The sequence below is a fragment of the Camellia sinensis genome, chromosome 8 (genome assembly GCF_055761805.1).
Source record: "Camellia sinensis isolate YWXY chromosome 8, ASM5576180v1, whole genome shotgun sequence".
NCBI lineage: Eukaryota > Viridiplantae > Streptophyta > Magnoliopsida > Ericales > Theaceae > Camellia > Camellia sinensis.
In genome coordinates, this window is record NC_138968.1 from 176,920,310 (window position 1) to 176,944,122 (window position 23,813).

At 33.0% G+C, this 23,813-nt stretch overlaps 1 protein-coding gene and 1 pseudogene across 3 annotated transcripts; both read left to right on the forward strand.

Annotated features, from left to right (window-relative positions):
• Positions 1-632: 632 nt before the first annotated feature.
• LOC114265325 (receptor-like kinase TMK4 pseudogene) lies at positions 633-7,092 on the forward strand (annotated as a pseudogene).
• A 4,848-nt stretch (positions 7,093-11,940) lies between these two features.
• Positions 11,941-23,332, forward strand: IPT9 (isopentenyltransferase 9). 3 transcript variants are annotated; one of them, XM_028221482.2, is made up of 12 exons: positions 11,941-12,530; positions 12,655-12,708; positions 14,604-14,646; positions 15,010-15,118; positions 16,205-16,403; positions 16,728-16,953; positions 18,744-18,838; positions 20,452-20,543; positions 22,271-22,346; positions 22,563-22,699; positions 22,772-22,938; positions 23,116-23,332. In XM_028221482.2, exons 1-11 carry the CDS (start codon positions 12,276-12,278, stop codon positions 22,866-22,868), a joined length of 1,383 nt encoding a protein of 460 aa, XP_028077283.2. In that variant the 5' UTR covers positions 11,941-12,275; the 3' UTR covers positions 22,869-22,938; positions 23,116-23,332. The 3 variants fall into 3 exon arrangements, with proteins under 3 accessions (XP_028077283.2, XP_028077285.2, XP_028077284.2); XM_028221484.2 differs by having other exon boundaries at positions 11,960-12,530; positions 22,549-22,699; XM_028221483.2 differs by lacking the exon at positions 20,452-20,543 and having other exon boundaries at positions 11,960-12,530; positions 18,748-18,838.
• Positions 23,333-23,813: the final 481 nt, after the last annotated feature.

Below are 23,813 nucleotides of genomic sequence, written 5' to 3' on the forward strand. Positions count from 1 at the left end.
GGAATAGAGAACTCCCGCCTAAAGTACTCGAGTTTGGTCGGGGTATCCACCCTATGTCTCCACATACCCATAACGTCGGCCTAAAGACAGAGGGCTAGGTTTTAAAAAGAAAGGTGTTCTTAAGGGGTTATCGGGACCTCGGCGAAACCCTAGGTATATGCTGGTAAGGATTGTTTCAGTTTTTCCTAAAAATTGAAGGTTCTATAGACAAAACCCAAACCTAAATCTATGAAGGCAAAGATGGAAAGAAAGTAGAGATCTGGCAAAGACACAAAAAAAAAACATAGAAAACAAAGGCGAAATTTCAGAAACAAGAACAAGGATGGGCTATCAAGAACATGACGAATACAGAAGTAAAAGGTCAAGAACAGTGGCAAGAAAAGTATTGAAACAATGCAAATGTTCAAAATATGAGTGAAATCATGGAATAGACGCATCCAGATAAATAGTTCAGCAAATCAAAGGTTTGAATAGAGCAATAATGGCAGTAAGTAAACGAAAGTACATAGAAAAAATTGGGAATGAGAGGAACAGAGGCTTACCAGAACAAATGAAGCCGGGATGAAAGTCGCCGAAGTAAGGCAACGGCTGTAGACATGATGAAACGGCAAAACCCTCGCTGAAATAGAAGAATGAAGATGGTTGCAGAGCTTGAAGCTAGAGCAGTGACGGATTTGGGAGAGAGAGAGAAAGCCAGAGAATCAAGAGCAAAAGTAAAGAAACGAAGACAGAAAGTAAAGTTTTGTAAATAACTTGAAACGGCGGCAAAACAGGGCATTTATTGCGCCTGGAGGAACGTATGCGTCAGACGACGCAGACAGGTAAAAGACGGCTTACAAGCGCGTCACAGACACGGGCCAATGACGATAGAACACGTAGGGGGAACGGGTGAGAAGAAATGCATGACAGCTCATGCGTGTGAGGGAATTTGTTTGAGTTCTTGTTCTCTGATGAAGGCATGTCGGCCTAAAATGAATGATCTCGGCCGAAGAGTTCTCACGCCGAGGTACTGGAAGAAAATACAGATATAGGTTCCATCACCTTAGAATGCCGAGGTAATAGAACCTAGGGGGCAGTTGTGGGGATGTATTTTCTGAATACCAACACATGGCATGGTGACGCCGACGTGTCAGCCAAGGTGCCACGTGTCTTGGTAGTTATGCCGAGGTTATCTTTGACGAGGCCGAGGTGATCTCCGAAGATATCGGAATCCGAGATAGGCGGATAAATGGATAAGGAATAAGAGTCCTAGATAAAAGAGAAGACTTTGCTAAGATAAGGATAAAGCTCTTAGGGAGTTTATCTTTATCTCTTGAAGAAGTCCAAAGTTGACATTGAATTGGAGTCCATAGAAGTCAGACTTCTAGTGGGACTTGGATTGAGTAAACTATAAAAGAGAGGCACCCCCGTGGGTCTAAGGTACACAGTCTTATACTCAAGCTTGTGAGTTTAGCACTTGATTATCTTTGAGAGATATACTAACTTGATCGTCGGAGTGCCCCCAGGTGGAAGAGCCACCGCCGGAGCTTTTTCTTTCTGTTACAGGTTTGCTGAAACCATCTATTCTGCCGGTGCTCTCCAGCTGATTACTAGGCGGGAAGTGTGGTCAGAAAATTACCCACACAACTAGTTTTTTTTAGCCCATATTTTAGCCAAATAATCAAAAAGTTACTAAATTATCCTGTTTCCAAATGAGGCCTTAGTTAAAGGAAAAGTAGAGCTTTTAAAATTTTAAGTCAAGTTTAATAAAATAATAAGAATAATTTCATTGACTAGTAACTTAAATCTATTTGATTTATCAGTAAGTCATGTTTAATTAAGTAGTAAGTATAGTTTGATTGAATAATAAATAAAAACTCATTGAGTAATAACTAAAGTCTAATGGAGTAATAAGTAAAAACTTATAAAGTAGTAAGTTGGGTTTAATTGACTAGTAAGTAAAGTCGAATGAAATAGTAAGTGAAAGTTAATTGAGTAGTAAATGAAGTATTATGCAATAATAAGTAGGAACTCATTAAATGGTAAGTATGGTTTCACTGAATAATAAGTGAAGACTAATCAAATCGTAAATAGAATCTCATTGAATAATAATTCAGGTCAACTTATCATGAAGTAGTTAGTAAGTTAAGTTTAGCGAAATAGTAAGTGGAGTTTGTTTAAGTAGTAATTAAATAAAGTAGTAAGTTATACCTCATTGAGTAATAGTGAATTCTAATTTAATAGTAAGTATAAACTCATTAAGTAGTAAGTGAATTGTAATGAAATAGTAAATGAAAAAGGGTAAATTACGCTAACAGTTCCTATAGTTTGGAACTTGTGTCACTTTAGTCCCTGACTTTTCAATTGTGACACATTTGACCATGAATTTTGAATATTGTTCCAAATAAAGACAATTGAAGATACCATTGTGTAATTTCAAGGGCAAAATCGTCAATTTAATAAAATATAAACTAATTTAACAAAAATAAATGTCAAAAAAATATTTTTAATTTTTAAAAAATTATTTCTATCCACTAAAGATAAAATTATGTAAAATTAATCAAAATTACATGATTAATTTTTAAAAATTAATTTTACATGATCATCATCCAAACACATAATACAAATTAATTTGGTAAAAAAATAAATAAATGTCTAAAGATTTATCAATTTTATATAATTTTATCTTTTGTGTGTAGAAATAATTTTTAAAAATTCAAAAATATTTTTTTGACATTTATTTTTGTCAAATTAGTTTATATTTTATCAAATTGGCAATTTTACCCTTGAAAAATCTAATGATATCTTCAATTGTCGTTATTTGAAACAAGATTCATAATTCAGGGTCAAATGTGTCACAATTGAAAAGTCAATGACTAAAGTGACACAAGCTCCAAATTGTAGGGACTATTAGTGTAATTCACCCAATGAAAAATTATAGAGTAGTAAGTGAAATTTAATTGAGTAGTTAATAAAGTCATTTCCACGTACTATTTGATGAACTTCCACTTACTATTTCACTAGACTCTACTTACTACTTAATAAATTTCCACTCACTTTATTGAACTCTATTTTACTATTTAACTAGTTTTTACTTACTATTTTAGGGGTGGTTTAGAATGATTTAAATAAGTACATTTTTTGACTTTTTGTGGAATATGGGTTGGGTTTGAAGTGATTTTATAGAGAGGTGATGTGACTTAAATAAAATGATGTGACTTAAATAGGATAATGATTTTTTTGACTTTTTGACTTTTTTAAAATACCCCAAACGAAGATCTTACTAAACTCCATTTACTATTCAACGAGTTTCTACTTATTATTTCATTACACTTCACTTACTACTCAATGAGTTTCCACTTGCTACTTCACTATACTCCACTTATTACTCAATGAGGTTTCACTTACTACTACACTATACTCTAGTTATTACTTTAATGAACTTTCACTTACAAGCAGTAAATGAGGTTTAATTTAGTACTGAATAGAACCTCATTAAATAATAAGTAAGATTTAATTGAATGGTAAGTCAAGTCCAATAATTAAATAGTAAGATTGATTTAATTGAGTAGTAAATCAAATCAAATCAAATGGCATTTTTTTCAGTACTAAGGTCAAGTTTGGGAAGATTAAATAAGTCTACACTTTTTATCTTTTTATCTTTTTTGGGTCACTTCAATCAACATCTCCTCTCTACTTTTCTATACATCTTTTTATAAAAATTCAAAAAATACACTTATTTAGAACATCCAAAACAATTCCTAAGCAAACTCTAGTCAAGTTATTCTCATTCTACCTACAAATCAATAGTAGCAAGGTCTCACTGAGTAATACTCATGTTTAATTGAGTTATAAGTCAAGTTTGATAAAGTAGTAAGTAGAGTATGAACAAGCAATAAGTAGAGTCTCATTAAATAGTAAATGTGGTTTAATTTATTAGTAAGTAAAGTCTCATTAAATAATAAGTAAGATTTAACTGAGTAGTAAATCAAGTCCAATCGTTAAGTAGTAAGTGAGATTTAATTGAGTAGTAAATCAAGTCAAATGAAATGATGTCTCATTAAGTTAGGTCTAATAAATTTTTACATTTTGATTACAATTCATTATTTAATAATTTAAAATTATTATTTTTATTTATCACTGATCATTCATTGTAACTCTACTTACAATTGTTCTAATTTTATTTACCACTCAACATTTGTGGGGACATAATTTTCAACATGTCCATGTGACTAGGCTTAAGGGCAAGGTGGATTCCACCTAGTGCACATGCTCTTCGGTGTTGTTCTCGGAATCTCGGAATTAGATTCACTTTAATTGTGTAATCAAATTTTAAAACATATAACAATAATGGAGTTTTATTGAGTAGTAGTCATGTTTGATTAAGTTATAATTCAAGTTTGATGTAGTAAGCTGAGTATCAATGAGTAGTAAGCTAATTTTCATTGACGAGTAAGTGAGATTTAACTGAATAATAAACAAAGTCCAACGAAAAAATAAATAGAATCTCATTCAATAGTAAGTGGGATTTAAAAGAGTAGTAAGTCAAGTCCAATTAAGTGTATGTAGTAAGTCATGTTTAATTGAGTAGTATGTAAAATTTGATTGAGTAGTAAATGAAATTTGATTCAGTAGTAAGTTGAGTAACATTAAGTAGCAGTAAAGTATTGAGTAGTAAGAGAAATTTGATTGGATAGTAAGTTGAGTATTATTAAGTAGTAAATGGTGTTTAATTGAATACTAAGCGAAATATAATAAAATTGTAAGTGAGCACTCATTGAATAGTAAAGTGGGTTCCCTGCCCTTACCTACCCATTCTAGCCCTCCCCGACCCATTTATATTTACTAAATCTATATAATAAGGGAAAAGGGTTTTTGAAAATATATAAATGTATGAGAGATACATTTTAATGGCTGAGATTAATTCCAAATTTATATCAATGGTTGAGATCAATAGATCTCCCGCCCAAGACTTCTCTCCCTAAGCATCATTGTCTTTCCCACCTATCCACGTCTGCCTCCCCACCTTCCCTTTCTATCTCTTTCTCTCTCTCTCTCTTTCTGTTCTTGAATACATCTCTCTTTCACAGATACACCCCTCATCTCCCTCGCCGGAGACCCAAACTCGAACCCTCTATTCCTGTCTTCCTCCCTTCATATCCCGCTCCTTCATCCCCCTTCCCTATTTTAGGCCTTTGTTTTGCAACAAACCCATTCCTTCTTCGATTCAGTGAGAGGAGAGAAAGAGGAGGGCATCGTCGTCCCGCCCCGCCGACACCCTACCCCGCCATCCCCGACAAGAAGGCTCGAAATACATGAGGTAAAAGGTCGCAGTCCACCTGATGGCTTCTACTTCCTGTCAATTTTTTTTTTTTTTGCCCAGGAATCTGTGATGGTTTCAATGGCTTCTACTTCCTGTCAAAATTTTTTTTTTGTATCTCTCCATCTAAGATTCTAAGAATCTGTTGGGTTAAGATTCTAAGAATTTTATATGCATTATTAATTTTTTGAATTTGTTGGGTTAATCTAAGAATTTTTTGAACTCTTAATCGTTAGGTGTTTGTTCCATTGGGTTCCATTAGGTTGTTTTATTTATTTATTTCCATGCTCTGTTTTTTTTTTTGGTGTTTGTTGTATTCAAAGTTAGATTTTTTTGTAATGGAAAAGTATTTGATTGTAATGAAACTTAGAATCTGTTAGGTTCAAAACATCTACTAAATCCAAAAATATATTTTCAGCTCCCAAAACTCTCAAACCCGTTTTTGAGAACCTGTTTTTTATCACAAAATATATTACTGTAATATATTACTTGATCACAGTAATATATCCCAAAACTCTCAAGAGTTTGTATTTGAATGATAACAATCTCACGGGTTCAATTCCTGATGTCTTGACAACTCTGCCTCAACTTCAGGTTCTTGATGTGTCAAACAACAATCTTAGTGGACCAATACTGGTTTTTCAATCAACTGTGAAGTTTAGTTCCCCTGGTAATCTGTTTCTTGGGAAGAACATTACCACTGGAAGTGGAGGAAATGGTGTACCTTTTGGGTCTGGATCGAATTCGACCACACTCGGAGGAAGTCCTTCTGGGACATCAGATGGGTCTTCTTCTGTATCGGCTGGTATGATTGCTGGTGTGGTTATTTCTGTTGTGGTGTTTGTTGGGGTTATGTTGTTTCAAGAAATGACATCAGAGATTGGGGAGAGTCGATGGTTCTGAAAAAGGGTCATAAATGGTTAAGTCTGCGGTAGTGAGTGTTGCTAATGGGTAAGGTGGTGTCCCGAGTGACTTACAGAGTCAGAGCAGCGGTGATCATGGTGACATGCCCATCTTTGAAGGTGGGAATGTTGCAATTTCGATCCAAGTACTTCGTCAAGTAACCGACAACTTTAGTGAAGAAAATGTGTTAGGCAAAGGAGGATTTGGAATTGTTTACAAAGGGGTATTGCATGATGGGACTATAATTGCTGTGAAGAGGATGGAATCTGGGGCAATGGGTACCAAAGGAATGAATGAGTTTCAAGCTGAAATTGCAGTGTTAACAAAAGTTAGGCATAGGCATTTGGTTGCTCTTTTAGGGTACTGTATCAATGGCAATGAGAGACTTTTGGTATATGAGTACATGCCTCAAGGGACTTTGGCCCAACATTTATTTGAGTGGCGCGAACTTGGGTACCCTCCTCGTACTTGGAAGCAGAGGGTGACAATATCATTGGATATGGCTAGAGTGGTTGAGTATTTACATGGCTCAGCACAACAGAGCTTCATTCATAGAGATTTAAAACCATCTAACATTCTTCTTGGGGATGACATGAGAGCCAAGGTTGCCGATTTCGGTTTGGTAAATAAACCATCTAACATTCTTCGGTTTGGTAAACATGCACCCGATGGAAAGTATTCTCTTGAGACGCGGTTGGCTGGAACGATTGGGTATCTTGCACCTGAGTATTCTGGTAAATACATTATTTTCTGTTTCTTATTCATCGTCTTTATAAACATTTAAATTGGATATTGTGATTTTTATTTTTATGGTCAATCAAAAACTAGATGTTTTAATTGTTCCTCTCTGTATAGATGCATCAACTGCTCTAGGCATGGTTGTCTTTTGATGAATTAATGCCTTAGTACTAGAATGTCTATTGCTGATTTTGTTTTAGCATTGCACTCAACTTTCAATTATGGAATTAAGACATCATACTTTGTGTCGGAAGTTATGTAAAGCACAAATAGAATTAGCACTCTATAGCTTTCCATCTATATAAACTACACATCTCCGTATCTTATCTCTTACTTTTCTTACAATTTAGTGGGCATATAATCACATAGTGTTCTTAATACAATCACTAATAATATCTCACTTTGTTTAGTTTTAGTTTTTTGAAAACACTTTTCGGAGAATTTTATTTTTTTATTTTTCGTATTTTTTTTAATTTTTACTGAATTTTTTTAATATTTTAAGATTTTTTTTTAATTTTTAGACACACCTAACATAAAATACACTTAAAAAGTATAATTTTTGTGAAAAAAAATCTTTAAAAAATTCATTAAATACCAAAAATATAAAAAAAATGAAAATTTAGAATATTTTTCGTATTTTTGCGTATTTATTAATTTTTTTAAATATTTTTTCACAAATATTTTCTTTTTAGATACATTTAAAAAAATGCTTAATATTTAAAAAATATTTATTAAAAATAAAAAACATAAAAAATAAAAAACTCAATTTTCAAAAAACTTAATTTAGAAAACTAAAATCAAACACACAGATTAATTTTTCTCTGAAAAATATGTCATTAGCATGATATTTTATTGTTGATATCATTATAAATTATTATATCAATCTCTTTATCTTTTTACATATTTTTTTATAAATAATTAAAATAGTCAATTTTGGCACGGAGCCTCAGTTTCCACTTAAATGCTTTCGCTTTTTGCTTTCACCTTTCAATGGCATATTGGAGGAAAAATATGCATTATCATGATTTGTATGCAAAAGTCAAGTAGAAATTATTGGAAATTTTTTCACCACACAATGATTATAATTTGATATTTTATTATTATTATTATTATTATTTTTGTTTTCTCATGATTTGGTATTTATTAGAAAACAAAAGCACCACAAAACGAATCCACATTGTTTTCATAAAAGTGGACCATATGCCCAAAAATTCATTTGTTTGGCAGCAATGTAATGCAAGAGTCAAAGTCGGTGGCCAAGCAGACTCGGCCATGAATGTCTTAATTAATTGGGTACATAGATGGAAAGCTATTTTATTCTTGATTATTGATTAGATAAATGGTAGGGAAGAGTTGAGAGGGAACTGCATATAAACTACACATCATTAGCTATCCCAGGGTTAAAGCAGAAATAATCTTCTTCACAGAAAAGCTTCCATTCCAAATTATGGTATAACTTGACATAATCCAACATTTGTTTAATAATGTGTCTAACTCGAAGACAATTTGGTAAAAAAATCACTTCCATCGACCAAATGGAGTTTGTCAAAAGTAAAGCTACTAGAGTTCTATTAAGAGCACAAAGCAATTGTCAATTGGTTTTACACCAAATTTCAATACATGCCACAGTCAACAACTACCCAACAGTAGCATGTGCTTCCTTCTAGGGCCTAATCAACAAAACCTCTCAGCACCACGAAATCAATTATTAGCTGGCACAAACAGGAGAGAGAGAGAGAGAGAGAGAGAGAGAGAGAGATCAATAAATGGTAAATCAAGTGCATACCTCAGAAGCCAAGTAACCAAGGGTTCCAGTTTCACCAGTCATGATTTATTTTCATTTTATATTGTTAGGTATGAGTTTTCCAGAATTCTCTCTAACGCACTGTTAATAGGTTATTTCTGTTCTCCTCCCTTTTTGATCTCATTGATGATTGAGATTTTATCCTTTTAATTGCCTAATGACTTGGTGATTAGGGTTTATTGATTTCGATTGTATTGTGGTTTCAAAACTTATTTGTGTGTTAATTTGTGGTTGAGAAAACAATATTGATTTCTAATAGCGATTAGGTTCTACAGTTTTTTTTCACATATATGGGATGTTGTTTATTTTTATTTATTATTTTTTTATTTGGGTAACAAGAAGAATTATGTTACAATTGGAGAATTATTGATTGTATTGATACTAATGTTATTTAGACTCTTCCCATTATTATTTTTATGTCCTAGAATGCTTAACAAAGCCAAGATAGTTAGGTTCGTATGAATGCATTTAATAGAGGGACATCATTGAAACTTCTTAATATATTGAACGTTGAAAATTCTTAATATATTGAAAGTCAAGTTACTTATGTATTTATGGGATATTTATGTGTTTGTTTGATTTGGAAAACAAGAAGAATTATATTAAAATTGGAAAATTATTGGTGAAATTGATATTGATGATATTTACACTTACTAACAAAGTATGTACACCCATCTTCCATTGTTGTTTGGGATGTCCCAAAATAGTTAACCATCTTGAAGAGCCAAGAAACTAATACTCTTATCATCATTTTGTTAAGTTTGAATGCATTTAATAGATGGACAACTTTGAAAATTCTTATGGGTGGAAAATTGAATTTAGGAAGGTGAGTAATCATTTAGTTTGTTGATCTGACATCACAGTAATTTATAATCTGCAAGATATCTGAGAAATTATTGAGAGGAGTTAGAATTCCATAGAGAAACTGATGGATTCACAAAAATTGTGATTTATATCGCTTGGGAGAACAGGAAAGTAGGTACTTGTAATTTGTACATGTTTGAAATGATTTGGCAATTCTAGACATAAGAGAGAATTTTTTATGATGGAGATTAATTTAGCTGATTAAATCTCTTATCGTTGATTGGAAAATTAGTACATTATTGAATTAAAATTGTCGTATTCTAAGCTAACATAAAAAATTCATGTATTTGTGTGCAATGAAAAACAAATAGTTGATGAATAACATAGAATGGATGAACATTCAAATCTGATGCATTGCATTTAAAAAATTGTCCCATGTTCCTGTCACAGAAATCGAATTTTGATGGATAAAGAAAATTCATGTATTATGTAAAGCGTGAATTTGTGGTTGAAAAAACAATATTGTTCATTATTGATTTCTAATAGCGGTTAGGTTCTACAATTTTTTTTTCACATATATGAGATATAGTTTTTTTATTTATTTATGATTTTTTTTATTTGGGTAACAAGAAGAATTATGTTAAAGTTGGGGAATTATTGATTGTATTGATATTGATGTTATTTAGACTCTTCCCATTGTTATTTTGATGTCCTAAAATGCTTAACAAAGTCAAGATAGTTAGGTTTGTGTGAATGCATTTAATAGAGGGACAACGTTGAAACTTCTTAATATATTGAACTTTGAAACTTCTTAATATATTCAAAGGCAAGTTGCTTATGTGTTTATGGGATATTTATGTGTTTCTTTGATTTGGAAAACAAGAAGAATTAAGTGAATTGAATAGTATAGCATATTGCTCCGTGCATCAATTCATTTTTACACTGCCATAGCCCCATGAATAGAGCTTCAAGCCCATGACCCTTGCTTTGAAAGGCTGGGCCTCTGCCAACTGTTATTATACCCAGTGTGTTACTGTTACCCTTCAATTACTATGCATTTGTCTACACCATTAACATTTATTGTATACAGTTTTTATTTATTTATTTTTATTATTATTATTATTATTTTTTTATGGTTAATTGATGGAATGCTTTCAATATATTTCAAGGAGGAATTTAAGGATAAGGAGATGGTTGATGTGAAGTCATTACACATCTGAAACTTTCTCTGAAGTTGAGTTTGTTGATTATAACTGTTAGGACACTCATATCCAGCAATTGTTTGAAGAAAAAAGATTATAACTGTTCAGGTATTTGTTAAAGTAAAGGGAAATATTGGATTAATGTTTTGATCATTTGTATGTTTCTGGTCTAACTTATCTTTAGCTCCTTGAATATTATTTGGTTGGCGATCTCCAATCACAGTGAGATTTGAAATTGTAGTTGAAGTGCTGCCTCTTTTGTTTTCAATGGCCAACTTTTGTTTTAAGCTTCTGCTATATTACATAAGGATTTTGAAGCTGTCTTCTTTAATTGAAATTCATTGATTACCTAGGGATCTGTCTTAAAAAGAGATGTAATTCTAGATTTAATAGTAAACCACTTGATTATCTTTTTGTCTATTGTTATTGGTCGGTTTCCAGACAAAAGAAATTTAAAAACTATGCCAATATACTGTAAGAATGTGATGGATCGCAGCCCTCTAAATCTCCATTCTCAAATTTTCACAAAATCTTAAAAAAGGGTAAATTATAAACATGCCCCTGATGTTTGTAAAATATTCTCACTCTCTCTATGGGAGCTTGCATTTTAAGATTAGTATCCAAAGTTTAGTAATGAGGTGCGGTGTTGCCTTTGAATCAAACTTGGTTATAGATCATGACACAATGCAATTATACAATTGGATTTGTTATTTTTATAACTGCATTTTAATCTTAATATTATTTACACCGTGCCTTTAGACACGTACATACGCTAGTATATTTATATAGAGAAGGGGCCATTACTATGTAATGAGCACATCTGTGATTGTTGTACGTCTCATTGGGGCCCGTTTTAGGTCATATTTTGATAATTTGAATCGTTTATTTTTTTAAAAATATCGAATAGAACATATTTGTAAAAAATCAAATTAGTCATTTATATTAGTTTTCATTTGATTAAAATAATATCTAAATTTGACCAAACTTACTTAGTTTTGTGATCCAAGTTATTATTTAATTTTTTCCACTAGCAATTATATGGAGCTAAATTTTATTGTCAAATGCGAAAGAATTTGTAAATTTAAAATTATAAATCTAAAAATTACTTTTATAAGTTTAAAAATTTTAATACAAAAAATAATATGTAAAGTGAATAGTAAAGAGATTGATTCGGTACAACTACAAAAATTGAAAGGCAGCAATTCAAGATAAATTGTTATAGGCGAAATCTGATTAATTCTTTATCACCTCCTCTGTCAAATTAATTAATTGTAACAATATTTGAATGAAGCACGACATACGCCTCTTTTATGTTGTTTTACTTGAATTTTAGAAAGACAAGATCCTGTTGATATGTGAACCCTAGAATGTCCACGTGCTAACTCAATATCTCACTGCGAAGAACAGAGAGAGAAACGCACGAGGAGAGACACTGGGTCGTCGCCGTTGCAGTTGCCGAAGTCGACGTTGAGGAACCACATCTCCCTAATCTTCTTCTTCTTCTTCTTCGCTCTCGTCGCAGCAAATGGTAAGCGGCTTTCGGGGCCTCCGTGCGTGTTGCTTCCGCTTCTCTCACACGGCGGCGATTCCTCTCCCCATACACTCCTCCGCGCTCTCTTTCCGCCGCCGACTGTTCGTCACCAACTGCTCAGCCTCCGTCGCCGGAAAAAAGGAGAAGGTAATCGTGATTTCCGGCCCCACCGGTGCCGGCAAAAGCAGGCTCGCTTTGGAGCTCGCGAAACGCCTCAACGGAGAGATCATCAGTGCTGACTCTGTCCAGGTTTTAGAGATTTTCGCGCCGATAGCTCTTGTTTGGTTACGTAGAAATTTGAGGAAAAAGTAAACACTGAGCTAATTACAATACAACTGCTAGCTAAGTTGATTGAATTTGGTTTGTGTTACAGGTATATCGAGGACTTGATGTTGGATCTGCAAAGCCTTCATTGAGTGAAAGAAAGGTATTCATATATTACTGCATTTTAAGATTCTACTTGTTTAAAGCATGTTTATAGCTCACACGTCTTGTATCATGTATTATGGCCAAGTTTGACAACCCAAAAATAATTCATCTTTTTATTTTTATTTTATTTTATTTTTTTATCACATCACCACTCTACTTTTTTGCATACCTTTTCGTAAAAATAAAAAAGTGCACTTATTTAGGGCATCCATCTTTTCTCTATCATGTGTCATATATCATGGTCATTTGGTTGTTATTGCTTAATTCTAATTTTTTGTAAGTGATTATTTTTTTCTCATACCTTGTATATGTGTGCTTATGCTTTGAATTTAACCCTTTTTTTTGGCGTGATTGTCTGTCCATCGGTCACTATCGTGGCAACACCCCAATCAATGGGTTTACAAGTTTCTGTCCAATTAGAAGATCTATCAGAAAAAGGTAGCTTAGTGTACGAGGATTAGGAAACACCATGATACACTAGTGCATAAAACAAATCATAGTTCTACTGGGCGATCTGTGCAAAGTCCAATTACAATTTCTTTTGGATATCCCAAGCAAAAACATATGATTCTCATCCCATAATTAGGATGTAGGTAAAGAACTATCACGTGGTGAGGATGGTTAGCTCCACGTATGGTTGGAGATTTGTGTCATGGAAAGCAAGAAACACACTTGCCTGAAATTGAATTTAGTGGAGTTGGTAACTGAGAAATTGTTGTGAATAATGAGAGAGGTTGGTGAAACCACGAAAGACATGAAAGATTTGTAGTTGGGTGCCCCTTATGTTCTTTGTTTGTAAACCATTTAATTCCTTCCATCGTTCAGAAATCAAAATCTTCATGAACTGATTAAACTTTTAATCTTGGCCATGGCAGTGATAAGACTCCATAGAGTTCGTTTGTTCATTACCCTTTCTCAAAAATGGTTTCTATAATGGGCTCATAATTAAAAAGTCTTTGTTGAATAAGAGCAAGGAGTCAATTTTTGAGTTCTTTGCTCAATAGCTTTTGGTTGTAATTCTTTCTTGTGTGTCTAGTCATATGAAGAGAAGAAAACAAAATACATTGTCTAGTAACAGAGCAGTTGAGCACTGTGACTGGTTGTAAGGATTAGTTATCTGTTAAACATTCTTTCCTAGTCTTCTTTTATAAATATGGGGATCATATGCTCAAGTAAATTGAAGCTTTCAATCTTCTAGGTGTGTTCCTTGCATCAAAACAAATAGATGATCAGCTGAAAACTCTGCTTTCTTGTGATTAATTCTCTCTCTCTCTCTCTCTCACCCACGCGCACGCGCCAAGTATGTTTATAGCTTTATCCCAACTGAAAATGTATATTTCTTCTACCGTAAGAAGCGCGGACACGGACATATAACACGATACATAACACGATACATACACGGCTATACAAAAAAAGTAAAGCACAACATGTGGGAGATACGTGCAAATATTTACTTCTATATAATTATTATATATTATATGTCATGCATTGAATATTGAATTCAAAGATAATAACAAAATGAAATGAAATGTAACACTAATTTTTAAAGTAAAGGAGTAGAATAAATATAAATTTACAATATTTTTTTTAATTTTATTTTTATTCAAACGTCTAATGTGTTTCATATGTTTCTAGACGATAAATACTTGTTTTTCAAGTGTTTGAAGCGTGTTAGAGTCTAGAAATTTTTTAAACAATATTGGACCTAATAGGATGTGTGTTCATATGATACAGTGTCCGGCATGACATGCCACCTTCTTAGGAGTGTCCATGCTTCTTAGCTGCTGCCTATGTTGGCTTGTTTGGTCTACATTCAAAGGCTGGAACTTGTCTATAAATTTTGTTTAGTTGGTGCAACTGTTATGTTCATAATTTTCGTATCTTTTTTTGTAGGAAGTGCCACACCATTTGGTTGACATATTGCACCCATCTGAAGGTATGTTGCTTGCAGGACCAGATTATAGGAATCTGAATCGTATTTAATTATGAAAATGTTGCTTGTGTAGTATACCTTTTGTCAATCAAGGGTACACCTCTTATTGGTTTGGATTGTATGAACTGGTGAAGGGGCATACGTGATGGATGGAAATATGAAGAAACTTTTGAATAAACACACTCTCAAGGAATATGATTGGCACCCACAGGGGCTACCTTGTTACTGCCCTATTGATGAAGTGCTCAAGTATTGCAATATTTTGATGTCAATTTCCTTTGGTGTCCTAATATGAATCTTTTGTTACTCTGCTTTTTAGATTTTTCATTCTCTTAATATAAAAGTTAACATGATGTTCACAATTAGGATACTCTGTTGGGAAATTTTTTGAGGATGCAAGGCAAGCTACAAGAGATATTCTTAACAATGGCCGTGTTCCAATAGTTACAGGTGGGACTGGATTATACTTGCGATGGTACGTCTCTACATTCAATTTTGTGTGATTCTTATTTTATTTCTACTTATAAATATAGAAAGGCAAAAAAAAAAAAAAAAAATTGTAGATTCATTACTGTCTTTTGACCTTCAAATTTTAGTGAGGACTGATGCTTTTGAAGATCTTTTTAATATATGAATAGAGAGAAGGTGAAATAGTTGTCTACTAAAGTTTTTATCACACTTGGTTTCACCCTTTAATTGTATTGAATATTATCATGTACAGCAGAGTTCTTTTCGTCAAAGTGGTGGTTATCTTTTTTATTTTTATTGTATTTGATTGGTATCAAACTGCTGGTTCTTGCATACTTGCAGGAAATGTAACATCAAAAACATTACATGATGAGGACAGGGAAAAAAAAAAAAAACTAAGGACAATGTCCTAACAGTCTTGTGTAATTTTTACATGACAGAGACATGAAAAGCCCCAGAAAAGAGAAGTGACCTTGTTGTCTTGACACGTGTTATTGGCACATTTGTGGACTTAAACCTGATTTACCTTCTGTTCTGCGAGTAGACATTTTTATGGCATTTTACTAAGACATGCTGCTGCCCGTGGTGATCTGAGAGTCCAGGGTGTGTCTCTATCAAACATAAGTTATATACTTCTTTTTGGCATCATTGCAAGAGGAGCAGGTGTACCTCTTACTTCTATGTAGAGGTTGTCATTCTTTTCTTGGTTGATAGTAATAGATTTACATTTCTCTCAAATTTCGGACCATGTTGTGGGCTACTTGCCTGTTCACATGAAGAACAATTGACAAGAAATCTTGTAGACACGGGAAGTTTACCAACTAGAAAGAATTAAATGAGGCAGTATCTATCTGAATGCGCTACAACAATTGCAATTACTGTTAATAAACACCTTTGTAACTGCATGAAACAAGTTAATTTGGGATTGCCTACATATAGATTGTTATAAATATTTGATGAAGATCCACCTTTATATGTTGGATAACTTTTAACATGCATTTTGCGTACCTGTGAGTGTATTGTCATGTCTATGTTTCAATGAAAACCAACTTATATGGCGCATAAAGACTCGAGTTTCTTTTTGATATTTCAGGTATATATATGGAAAGCCAGATGTTCCAAAAGCTTCTCCAGAGATTACCTCTGAAGTGTACTCAAAGCTTGCACATTTTCAAAAAGATGTTGACTGGGATGCAGCTGTCCAGTTGGTGGTCAAAGCAGGTGATCCGTGGGCCCAATCTTTGCCTACTAATGATTGGTATCGTCTGCGTCGCAGTCTTGAAATCATTAAGGCAAGTTTATGATCTTCTGAATTCCCTGACTTTTTCTTCATTATCATCGATTCAAATGTTTTCATGAAATCATTTAGGTAAATATATGATCTTTTTCTTTTTCTTCATTATCACGGATTCATATTTTAACAATTAATTGATAAATTTTCCTGATTTTCTTTTTGAGTTGGAGTATATTAGGCTGTTGTTAATGTAGCTGTAAATGGTGTGGAAGTTAAATTAGAGTTTGAAAGAGTTGCTTTCTCTGAATTGTAAGGTTACTGGAAAACACTTTAAGTAGATGTATACATGCTTTGAATATATATATTTTTTTGGACTTTGCAGGCTAGTGGATCACCTCCATCTGCTTTTCAAGTTCCATACGACCTATTCAGGGAACAGTTTGATTCAAGTGTAACAGACTGCTCTCTTGACAACTATTCTTCTGGTGATGCACATGAGGAGAGTGAATCAATGAATTTGGACTACGAGTTCATTTGTTTTTTCCTCTCAAGTCAAAGACTGGAACTGTATAGATTGATTGATTTCCGTTGTGAAGATATGCTGTCAGGTAAAATGTCATGAATGTCAACTTTTTCCCTTCTGTTCTTTGAGGCCTCAAAATCTATGATATACACTCAATTTTGTCTTGGATAAGCCAGTCAATGTTGTCTAAGTGTAACAGCCCCGACTGGCGCTAGTGTGTTGAGTGGGAGCAATGAACACAATGACACCCTTGGCTAGCCCTTTAAGACTCAGCAGATCGGAGTCATTACATGAAACACTATATTTCAAACATGGATTGTATGTTTCTGTATCTAGTGAATCATGCTTGTATTTTGTCTAAAGTTTCCTTTTATTTTTATATTCATTTCTCTTAAGGCTCTTCTTTTGAGAACCAGCTAATGCCACTCAATTTGTGAGAAATAATGTTCATTTCTATTTCCACAATGGGTTTCAAAATATGCTTGTTAGGGAACCAGTCTCAATGCGTTGTCATGTCATTTCATCTGTCATGTTTTGATTGTTACAGTTCTCTTTTAGAGCCATTTCATCTTTTATGTTTTGATTTTTACAGTCCTCTTTTAGAGTCCAATCTCTTCACTTAATTCTCATATTTTATAATTTTCTACAGTATGTTACTTTTGATAACATAACCCAATCAGTTTATCTCTATTCTGGTAAATAAATAATACTCTAAGCCCCTCACCCAACTTAATTTTTTCCCCATATTTAAAATGCAGGCTGGAAAGAAGCACATACACTTCCACGAATGTGACGTGTCGGACACTGACACTACTTGGATACTCTCGGACACGTGTTGGATACTCTTTTTTCTGTGTCCATAATTAAAAATAAAAATTATATTCGGACACATGTCCAACACTCATTTTGCAACGTTTTATCACTAAAAAATAAACATGAGATTAACACTTCTTGAACATTTGCACATGATTTCAAAGATTGAAAATTTGACATAAATATCTTATATCTTTAAAAAAAGTGTTACTATTAAGAATAACCCTATAAGAATCCTTATAGAAGTTTCATATAAACTTGAATGAAAAATGAAAAAGATATGTAAATGTATCTATAGATGATTTCGGATGATGAGGAAATGTTGCAATTATATTATGTTTTCTATAGTTGTCTGATTTTTACCTACTATTATCCAGTAGTTTAAAAATTCATGTAAGAGAGTTAGATATTAGATTTACTTAGTAATAGAAAGTAATTATTTAATTTTTTATATATTATCCACATACATAACTATATAATAAAATATATTCTTAGATAATATAATATCAAGATATAATTATTTGTGCCATGTCCAAACTGTGTCCAGGTCTTACTTTTTTGGAAGTTGCCAATTTGACATGTCTGTATTGTATCGTATCTATGTCCCGTGTCCGTGTCTATGCTTCATAGGCTGGAATTTTGAATTTATATCAAGATATTATGATATTGATTTTTCATCAATCCAATTTATGTTGATTTTTCATGCAGATTTTTTGTATTCCTATATGTTTACGATATTGTTTCTTTATTATATGCTTGTTTTGACAATATTTTGTTATTAGCTTATACCTTTGTTTTAGTTCCAAAAAAAAAAAAAAAAAAAGCTTATACCTTTGTCTGGGTTGTGCTATTATGTGAAGCTGGAATTAGCATTCAAGCAATTGTTTAATACATCTCTTAGCTTTGAGAGTTTCTTATTTTGTTTTGGCCATAAGTTAGTCAAAATTGCTTTATTCAACATTTGACTTGTACTTTATTTTCATGGTAGCCTTTGATTGTAGGAACCGATATAAATCATATGTTTGACTTGTATATTATCTTAATGATGGCTTTTAACTGTAGGAAGTGATGGGATTTTGTCTGAAGCAAGATGGCTTCTTGATATTGGTCTTCTGCCAAATTCAAATTCTGCAACTCGAGCGATTGGTTACAGACAGGTATATATATTTCAGTCTCTGTTTGCTAATTATGGTTTTTCTTTACTGTTGTTTCTCATTTTTGATCACAAAAGATGGTTATGCTAACTTTGTTTTCAGAACATCGACTACATTCCTTGTTGACTTGGTTGTAAATTGTGATTATAGTACTATAGTTCATATATTCTCTTTTAAGGATAAAAGTTTGTAATGAAGAAACTGGAAGTTAGATAAACCTGTGAAGTTTGTGAAGAAAGCAACCTAAATATTGGAATACTTGACATGGAACTTTTTCTTTGATGTCAAGTTGCCTCAACAAGAAAGATATGTCCAACATTATTACTTAAAACATAATATTAGGCCTGATTGGGCAGGAGAATGTTCTTAATGTACTGCATGTAAAGTATGGAGAAGCTTATTGATGGTACATCCTCAAGATAGAGGTTTACCTAGTAGTTAGCAAATGCAGGACATATTTGTCAGGTTTTATACTTGATAAGCAGAGTAAGTTCTGAGTCTGTCATGTTGTATAAACTTGTGCAGTTTTACCAGTTCTTTTAACTTGAAGAAATGAAACTTGGGGTAGTGGCCAACACTTGAATTTAATGGGGAAGAATTATCAAGAGCTAATGCCTATAATTTTCTAACCCTTTTGTGTGTGAGTTTACAAGAATGAGAAAGTATATTTGATTAAAACGATGAACATGAATAATTGCCAAATTGTAGATGCCACATCCTCTATTCAAGTATGTGTGAAAAAGTATCCACATACACATAAGCTCTTAGCCGACCCCATTTGATGGGACTTAAGGCTTAGTTTGGTTTGGTTATACACATAAGCTCTTCTTTTAAAATAAAACAAAATAAAAAAAAGCTCATCTTAAAAGTTCTGCAAAAGACCCTCGAGAATTTAAAGGAAATAATATATAGAGTCATGATTGGTAAGCTCTATCTAAGCCTCAAAATGGTTAATAGTACTGAAAGGAATCTGCCATGGATAATTCCTGTTTAAACAGCAATAAAACAGTATCTTAGAAAGAGAGGGCAAATCACATTATGCTTTAGTTATGTGGAAAGATGAATAGGTGAAAGAAAATTTCTGAGAAATTGCTATGCAGAACAGGTGCTCAGTCGAACTATTTTTTGTAGAATTTATTCATTAGATGGTTGTTGTGTTGTCTAAACTGTTGCAGAAACGTAGTGTGGAATTTGTTAAAATGGGCAACCTAGTGCACGAAGCTCCCGTTAAAGCGAGGTCTACCGAGGACAAGCTATACGCAGTCTTACCCTCATTTTAGGATAGGTTGTTTCCGTGATAACCACACCACCAGAATGCTAATGACAAGCCTTACTATTCGAGCTTTCTCTATCCAGTTTTAGAATTACGTTGAGTTTTTAATAGATATTGCCATCCTATTGATGAACTTATCAAGGATCGTCTCATTTTTATTCTCAACTTAAAACATTTCCATGTAAAAGATCAAAGAACAAAAGATAAGATTTCTATAAGCTATGAAACTTGCAATTTCATTTCTGGTATGGGTCACTGTCTTTTATTGGAACGGAAATAATTTATAATATATGCTGTTGTACCTAAATGGTGATGAGCCCGGCTTAATTTTTGTGTCTCTCAGGCCATGGAATATTTACTCGGTTGTAAACAAAGGGGTGGGAGTTCCTCTGAAGAATTTTTTGCTTTTTTATGTGAATTTCAGAAAGCATCTAGGTAATGTGTTGCGTTGTCTTTTTTTAATAATTTTGTAATTACATTATTTGATTAATGTATTTCTTTCCATGTTAGGATAAGGCTTAATCATGTTATTTATATAGTCCATCGAATTTTGCTGTTCAAGCGAAATAATGCACAATGATTTAGCTTAGAAGAAAACTTCATTCGCTTAAACCCAAGCTAGTGAGCTTGAGACATGTTGAGGTTTGCTAACTATGATTGGAAGCTTCTTCTGGTTTAAAGAGATTGTAGGATATCCCTGTCAGATCATTTGTTCTGAAGGTAGTTGTATGTGTTACACAAACCCAACTTGCTCCTTCCCTAGGCTATGGAATTAGACTATTTGTTCTTTAGGAAAGTGTTACTTATACTAACTTTAGTTTTGGTATAAGAAATCCAATTTGATCTGAGTGTGTTTTGTCCCTTTAAAGATGTGATTTATAGATCTGTATTTTACTTTATTGGGAGGTCTTATATTAACGTATATGTCATGGGCCAAAAATTGTTGGAGTGCTAACTCTTTCGATCTGTTTGTAACCACATAGTTGATGCATACCTTTAAAATCTTCTCTGCTCTTGAACTTTTAGTGGCATATTATTTTTTGCTTCTCCAGAGTAGGATTAGCTTTCTATCAACAAAGGTACATCAGCCAATTTTTTGCATCTGCGTTAGTTTTCAATGTTTACTAAAGCGTATGTGGGGGTAAGTGGAAAATGCACTACATTCTCTATTGGCTCGCAGCCCAAAATGTTGATTTGTTATTTATTTTTTTGCGTGAGAGGAAAGAACTAAAGGCAATACACCTGTGCTTTGATATACCTATCAAATCATGCTTTCACTATCCGAGGGATGTTTTTGGGACATTACCAACCCAACATATATCTAATAGCTGTTTGCTAGATCTGATGATAGCCAAAATCACAAGTCACTCTTTTATAATAAAAAGGTTATGTACAGAACCAACCAATGCTTCAAGAGAGTGGGTTTCTCTTTTGCTATCATTACTATTAGATTACTACCAGTCCTAAAGCTAAGTCATTAAAAAAGGGGCCCAACAATGCATATGCTCTCCAACACCCTCCCACATGTGCAATTCCGTTTTGCACATGGAAATGAAAATCCAAATTTTTAGAGGAACATAATACAAATGGGAAAACAAACGCAAACAGAGAATTTGAACTAAAGACCTGCCAAAACTCGAGCTTTGATACCATGTTAAATAACCACTAATCCCAAAAGCTTAAGCTGTTAGAAAAAAGGCCCAACAATGCATATCAAGCTCTCTAACAATTAAAAGAGGATTTAGGTCAATAATTAGTTGCACTTTGATTAGCTTGTGCCATTTACATTTGGTCTTCTATCTCTTATTCTAATACTATATATATGTTAAAAGTTTGCAATGGAAGTTTACTTAAACAGACATCTGATTTTTGTCCTTTCCATGGGTACTCTTAACACTTATTAACATTCTTGTTTTGATCCTCTATATTGAAATATACAAGTTTTATCAATTTACATGGGCTTGGGACTTCGTATTTTTTTCCCTAATATTATCCTTAATTTTTGAATATACAGATTTTGTGTTTCATAAACTATGCATGTACTGTATATTTTCATGACTTTTGATGCTATTCCCATTAAATTGTTTTTTTTTCTTTTTTTCTTTTTCTGACAAGCATTCTCCATTAAATTTAAATCTTGGAATTGTTAATCTATCATGCAGAAATTTTGCGAAAAGGCAATTGACGTGGTTTCGCAATGAGCGCATTTATCATTGGATTGATGCTTCTAAACCCATGGTATGCCATTTTTGTTTCTTTGCAAGTGCTATTTTACTCTAGTAACAACATCATTGTTCAAAGAAAGCCCTAGAAGTTAAACGCCATATTCTTAAATGAAAATACTTGGTTAATTCCCTCTTGACAATGATAACGATAATGAGTTGTTAGTGGAACCTATACTCAAAAGACTTACATACCCTTTATGCTAATCTCTGAATAGAATAAGTTTCGCAGGATGAGGTGCTAAACTTCATATATGATTCATATTACAACCAAAATGGGAGTTTGACTGTGCCTGAATCACTCAGTATGGAGAGAGAAATATCAAGCCGCCGAAAATCAGAACTGAAGGGCTACCGCACTAAAAATAGGTATAAATATGGGGTTGCATGCTTTTCTTATTCATCTGAAAAGGGCTAATTTTTTTTTGGATGTGTGTGAAGGCGCTTTATCAGCAAATATGATTGTTCCGGAGTTTTGGACTGGATAAGGAGAACCGAAGGTGAAAATGCTGCCAAATTAATGTCAATACACAGGTAGCCAGCTTGGCTTCAACCATCTGGAACCCCAAACATTATCTGGAAATTTCAAATTTTAGATTCTTGCTGAGGTTAGTTTTGAGTTGTTGCTTTATTATCATGTGATTGTTTTCTCATATCATATTTGAATTGAGTTTGTGGATTTTGTTATATTATGTTGTAAAACTTAATTTGCTGAGCATTCATCAACTTTGATTTTTGAAGCCTCACTGATAATTTATGGCTTACTGGAACGGTGATTTATGCAGGCTGCGGTTGTGGAGAATGTATTATGTATGTGTAAAACAGAAGTCTCCATGATATCTTATGATGTCACCGAGCTTGTTATGTTGTGGAAATAGTAAAGTTTCAGGATCACTAAACTGGACACTACAATTATTATTATTTATTATTTATTTTACTTGTATTTTTAAAAAAAAATCATTTATGAGTTTTGACAGTAAGAAGGTGAATATTATTTATTTATTTTTGGAGTTGTTCTCACCTCCCTTCAGGCCTGCACAGACTGATCAGGAGAACTGTGCGAGGCTTCTTCCACAAACTAGTGTCCAAGTTAGACAAATTGCAATAGTTATTTAATTTGTTAGAAATGATTATATATTAAATTTATATTATGTTTAATGACATACATGACAGTGACAAATCAAAGACAATGTATAATGGTTATTCATACCTATTTGCTGAAAAAAGATACATTTTGTTTGGATTGTAGGATGAGAAAAGAAAAGAAATGTTTGCGCTTTTTTACAAACATGTTTGAATGTCTAAGAAAATAAAACATGTGAGAAAGTGATGAATGATGTATATTTTTTTTCTTTGTATTTTAATGACCAATGTTGATATTATAATTTTTTTTTAACCAATTAGTTTGTTTCTTATTAAATTTTATCACTTTTGGTGATAAATGTTATAGACAAAATAAGACTTAACGTGTAACTGTGATCGT